At 41.0% G+C, this 6,160-nt stretch overlaps 1 protein-coding gene across 5 annotated transcripts in view; it reads right to left on the bottom strand.

The window, feature by feature from the left end:
• Window positions 1-6,160, bottom strand: part of ZC3H13 (zinc finger CCCH-type containing 13) — a 225,033-nt gene that overhangs the window by 172,231 nt on the left and 46,642 nt on the right. For 3 of the 5 annotated variants that reach the window (XM_063125254.1, XM_063125255.1, XM_063125256.1), the window contains 2 exons: window positions 2,425-2,588; window positions 607-1,490 (listed from right to left, as the gene is read on the bottom strand). In XM_063125254.1, the coding sequence (XP_062981324.1) occupies window positions 1,323-1,490; window positions 2,425-2,588 (332 nt within the window). In that variant the 3' untranslated portion in view covers window positions 607-1,322. Of the gene's footprint in view, window positions 1-606; window positions 1,491-2,424; window positions 2,589-6,160 lie in introns of those variants that run through there. The other 2 variants (XR_010025398.1, XR_010025399.1) reach the window with 2 other exon arrangements.

Raw genomic sequence — 6,160 nt, 5'->3', positions numbered from 1 at the left:
AGCTAAAAGCAAGGGCTCTAACTTTGGTCGGAGATGTGCTTGCAGTTATGAAGATAGAAGCATTGTTACAAAATCAACGCATTCATGCTGCACCTATAAAAAGAGCCACTGCATACAACATGGCACGATTAACAGATAATCTGACAGATAATTTTCACTGGTATCAGCAGGACATTTTTCAAATGAGTATGCCAACCAAAAACTAACTTAAAAATACAGCATGAGATCCATATCTTACTCCTTTGCAGAGGGAACTAGGACAGACTTTCCACTGGAGGGAGGTGGTGGGGTTGGCGATTTTCTCAAGATTCCCCTCCCCCTCAGCCCCCAACACCATGGGGGCAGAGACAGCTGGAAAAAGCCATTGCCCCATCAACTCCCTCTAGCCCCAGTGGAACTCCACTGAGCTCAAGTCTGGATCCAATGATCTCACATCAAGAAAACTTGATCGCATGTCGTTACCAAGCATTGTATTTTTCATCGGAATATTTTTGGATGAGGTACTGGCATAACTTAGCATTAAATATAAAATCTTATTGACAAACATATTTTACAGAAGAAACTTTATGCAGAAGTTTAAAGGCAGCTGAAAAAAACCCAAAACTGTTTTCTTCTTAAAAATTTAATGGCAGGTGATAAAACAGGTCTCCAAAAATGGGCATTTTCAAACTCTTACATACAAGTGAGTTATTAAATAAGATCTGTGGTTAGAATTCAATGTTATAAAACATGCAGTGAACTAGACAGAATGGTATCTGGATTTTTTACACCAAATTACTTTCCTTGTTGGAGTTGTAAGCCCTCCAACTCCACATAACACTCTCAATGGGCTGGTTCAGACATTATAAGCCTGAATTCTGGCTTATCAGGAACTTGCACGTGGCTGGGGCACCCTCTCCCACCTCGCTCCTCCAGCCAGCGGGATTGGCTCTTCCTAACCTCTGTTTGTGCTTTTTCATGTTATGTCCAAACTGGGATGTTGCTCTTCTAACAAACCAGAATAATAAGCCAAGAATAAACGTCAGCCTATGATTCCAGCTTTATAGGAGAGCAACAAGCCACGGCTCCCAGTATAGACATAAGCACTAAACAAACCACCGACCGAGGTTTCCCACAGGCAGGAAGTGCCAAGTGGAGTGTTCAGGCAATGTCCGCTAGCGCACTTGTTCGTTCCCGCTTCTTGTTGGATCCAAACTGGCCCAATCTGTAAACACGAGTATTTTCATCTTCCAGCAAAGTCATACTTAAAGGGAACAAAGATGGAAACATCAAGATTTTCAAACAGCGAAAAGACCAAAGCTTGTGGCCAAGGAGACACTGGCTCAGGACATGCATATTTCTGGAATATATGGTTGTGAAAGTTTAGCGCCCTCTGTCTTTTCTTGTCCAGGACCTTGGCGCATCGTCTTGCGTTTAAACAACCGTAGGCTCAACCGCAGCAACTCATTGTCCACCACAGGAGGATTTGTGTAGGTTTGTTTTGTTGTGCCCTGTTCGAATTGAGAACAATTGCAAGTTAGTCATGGCTGCATTCAGAAGATAGCACTCTACAAACCTAAGGATGTTATACAGCACTAGCATTTGAAGCAGCCTCTATTCTCCTTTCGAACCATATATACACCACCCAATTTACTGGAAACCAAAGCATCAAACGCTCTTGTGCTTAATGGAAATTTAGCAACGTATTTGAAATGGAAAAAGCTGTATTTGTGCAAAGCAACACAAGAGCACAATGATATCAGAAGAGTATTTAACAGAACTTCTGGAAATGATAACTTTCACAGTCATTTTAAACTCAAGAGAATTATTTTACGAGAATGGAGGTTTTAAAAAAGGCATTAAGGTGAGATGTCACCACGATAACCCCAGATTTTTACAATCTCTACTAACGGTTAATTTATTAACTTCCCACTGCTTTGTTAAAAGATAAAAGGTTTAAAAACTAAATGGGCAAAACCTACTGCAGAGGAAGTTTGATTAAATGGTTTATGAAATACATTCTACCTGTATAATTGGAGGATTCAAGAGAAACCTATCTCTAAGTAAAAGCCAAGTCACTCTGGATTTACTGAGTGTCAAACACACATGTTGCAGTGGCCTGTCACTGTCAAGTTTCCCAGTCCCTCAGGCAAGCACACGTTCTGGCAAAGCGACAGGGGAGACTTCTTTATTGCAGGAAATCCCACGGCAAAGCTTCACGGTTACACACTTCAGAAATCATATAGCTGATGGTCAGTAGCTATAGGCTCCAAGAAATTCTAGAACACTCAAAAGCTAATCACGACTACCCTGACAACATCCCCATCAATGTGGTTTACCCATTGCCATCTCCCCGGTTCTGAACACAAGGGAAGGTCAATCTATACATGAGTTCCAATCCGGACAAGGAAGGGGGATGATTCCTTGACAGTCATATGCACTTGCCTTTTCATTTTTCACTAGCTGCTTGCGGATTGCAGAATCTCTCCGAAAGCATAGGGCCTTACAACAAGGACCAAGATTACACAGCAGACCAGCTCGCTCTTCCTTTCGCAGTAGGGCAGCCATGTTCAGGGCCCCAAATTCATGTTCAAATAGGTTCTCTGCATCTACAAAGAAGTAGCATAAAGATAAAGTTCTTTTAGAATGGTAAGACAATATTATAAATCAATGCTGATATACATGGCACTTTATTCGGTAACGAAAGTAATGAGTATTTGCCTCCTAAGGTGTTCAGGGTTCATTGAGGACAGCAAGCGAGATAGAATGAGATAGGGAGAAGTTCGCAGAGGTAACAGCTCTCTCGGTGAGAGAGCAACAGGAGGCAGTAATGGGTGAGAAGATTATGGGAAAGCAGGCAGATGTCCACCATGTTGCTAGAAATAAATAGAAGGAGGAAAGGGTACAGTGAGGAAAATAAAGGAGCATAGAAGAAAGAATATCAGACTCTCACTTCACCCTAGCGTTATTTCAAATATTCAGTTAAAAAATGTTATCAAAACTGCCCAAAGAAAACCACTACACCTTATCTACTAAGTGCAAAGACTAATTGGGAGTGTAATAAATAATACAAATGTTGCAGTTCAGCAGTGGAACACACAGGCTGGCCTCACAGCTCCTGGCCCCACATAAGAACTCCTCCCCACTTCTGCCAACAGGATCCCTGCACTGGATCAAAAGCCTTTCAAATGTATAGAAGGAGCCCCTCTATTTGCAGAAGGGTAAGTTTGGACCCACCCCATGGTTTTTGGAGGAAATACCAACAGCATGTACAATATTTCTAGAAAAATAAAGTATTTCTCGTATGATACTATTCAAAATAGACTAAGTATAACAAGTAACTGACAGACACAATATGTATTATAATGGAATTACACAGATCACATATATATTAGTAGTTTTGAAACTTTTTGCCTTCAGGAAACCCTTTCTCATATAAATATGTATGCCGAGGAACCCTTGGACATCTGCCGCAGACACCCAGAGCATTCTGGGGTGTGTTCTAGGGTAGTCACAGTCAGCCCAGAGTTCTATCATGGTCTACTGATCATCTCTGTTGCCCCAGTTGAATTGGGAGGTCATCATAGAACATCCAATCCACTCACCCCTTTGCAGGGGAGGCTGGACTGCAAGTGGTGGTAAAAGGTGGCTTTCTGGGAAACACATTCACTATTGCTGATTTCCCCACTGGAGGAATTCTTGCTAAGCCTCAATGGAACCCCAAGCAGTTGACACCCACACATGTACACAAAGGAATTTCCTGTCTCCTCCTCACCCCTGCAATCCATCCCCAACTTGCCAGAGCAGATTTGGATGAGCAGGGGGGGGGGGTTGCAGGGGGACAGGTGGAACCTGTACCACTGGCAAACACAATTGAGTTTCACAGTGTTCCAAAATAAACAGTTGGAATCATCATTCTGTGCCATGCACCTGCTGGGAACAGAAGGTGCAAGGCAGTGCATCATTATCTTGGAAGAAATTGTAGAGAGCATTTGTTTTTCTCTCCAAGGAATAGGTCCAAATGTCTGCCAAGGCAGCCCACCTCTGTCTAGAAAGCAACAAAGCTCTTTCAACGATGAAAGAGAGAAAGCAACTTCAAGCCAGGCTTTGTTGACAGCTTTATCCCTTGAGCATTTCTTCAAGGGAGCCAGAGGATAGAGAGGAAAGAAGAAGAAGAAGAAAGTGGGCAAAGGAAGCATGGTTTGTTGTTTTTGAGAAAGAAAATAAGGCTCTGAGGGAGAAGAGAAGAAATTAAAACAAGCAAGGATGGAAGTGAAGTTGCAAAGGTAGAAAAGTGGTTCTCTAAAAGGAGAGAAGTAAACGCACATATTCATGAGCTCAGGCAAGAAAATAACTGGGAAAAAGACTAACTCTGGAAGGGAAAGTGATGAGGAAGATACAAAGAATTGATCAAATATCTTTCTTGCCTTATTTTGCTAACGAGGTGGAGTTAAGCTCAATTTCTCTACCGCTGAATTTGTATACAGAAAGCAACAAAGCCAAAACGATGAAAAATAAATTTCAAATGAGCTATGATGAAGTCCTGCAGGCTCATGTTTCTCTAAGAAAAGGTTTCTTTCTGCAGGCAACAGTCCCAATGGTGCAGAAGAGTAATTGGAAACACCTGAATACAGCCTGAATTGGAGAGTTTATTTTACCAGTTGCAACTGTTTTCTGTTTCTAGAAGATCCAAAATATAAAAATCTGTAGGCTATTAAAAGGTTTTGTTGACTTTCTTCCATCTCATCCAGATGGAAGACACAGAGGTCATCTCAAGTGATGACTCCTGAAGTGCTTTATACAGAACATGAGCATTGTTCAATAGTGCTAAGACAAGATTTCCTTGTTCAGGCTAGCTTTTACTGATCCGAGTTAATCAAGCAAAGGCAGACTTTACTCTATGATGTAGTGCAATACTGTTAAAGCAAAATAGAACTTTACTTTTCTCTATAGGAGTGGGGTCACTACTGGAGTGGATGCCAAACGTAAGCCCCCTGCTCTTTTTGACCCCAGTAATTAAGAATCAAGCTTTGTGCTTTCCGTAGTATTGTGCCTTTTCATCCCCCCATATTCTTGTTTCCATGTCTTGGTCACACTGGTGTTAAAATGTAAATATACGGCAAGTGCCAGTAGAGCAGAAGCCCAATTTAGTGCTGTAAATTGGGCTTCCATTCTTTTGCCCTTGGATACACATGGGATGTTTTGTAGAGAACTGGTTTACGTAACAGCTGTCCAGAAATTCTGTATACCTAAGTCAGGCTTTATGATCAGGTTCTTCCCCACCCACTCCTCCAGGTGACATGTGCAGAATAACATGCGACATGGCGCACATACAGACACCCAATTCCTGCAACACTTCCCGCTCAACAATTGGGGTGCAGGGGGAGATCATGCCCTGGGTCATACATGAACCTCCCAGAGAGCTTCAGCTATTGGGCGGTATAAAAATGTAACAAATAAATAAAAATAAAAATAAAAAATTAAGTCATCCAACAGATGGTGGTGGGGAGCAGGCTGCACACAGATGCACATATAGACATGAAATAGCAAATATTACAACTACCATTAAGAACCTTATTTTGTTTCTGTGCATTTGTTGTAGTTTTTTGTTTGCTTTAACTTTTGCCTTTAGGGATCAATTGTTTCCATTAGTCTTGAAATAACCTCCGCAAAGATCTTATTACTCCAATTCTTTTTTTTAAAAAAAAAACCAGGGAGATCTGAAGCATTTCATTTAAAATACCTATTATCAGATCGGAACCCAGATTACACACAATGTAGCAAGATTCTGTGCAATTGATATCACCTACAGAAAAATCATGATCAATCAAGGATAGCAAGACTTTATAGAGGCACCATTCATTACTATTGCGTTTATGACATCTTGTGTTTCAGATACATGACTCTTGCTCCCCCGTCTTTAACTGGATTGCTTTCATAATAGTTGTAAGTGTAGTTATTTTAACCTGTCGGTTAGTGACTCTTGTCTCCCTGTTCTTAATTTGGCTTGCTTTTATAATTACTGTATCTTGCTTTTATAATTACTGTATTTCTAGCTATTTTTAATCTGCTGGTCTATGACCGTAATACATTTATTTGATTGAGTCTTGAAATAGAAAACAGATGAGTTTATTTCCTAGTCCATTCTGTGCGTGTGTTCTGCATTAGGGGTATTTTTCTA

The sequence above is a fragment of the Elgaria multicarinata genome, chromosome 4, assembly GCF_023053635.1.
Source record: "Elgaria multicarinata webbii isolate HBS135686 ecotype San Diego chromosome 4, rElgMul1.1.pri, whole genome shotgun sequence".
Taxonomy (NCBI): domain Eukaryota; kingdom Metazoa; phylum Chordata; class Lepidosauria; order Squamata; family Anguidae; genus Elgaria; species Elgaria multicarinata.
The sequence above is the reverse complement of the archived record's forward strand: the minus strand, read 5'-3'. Positions and strand labels throughout refer to the sequence as shown.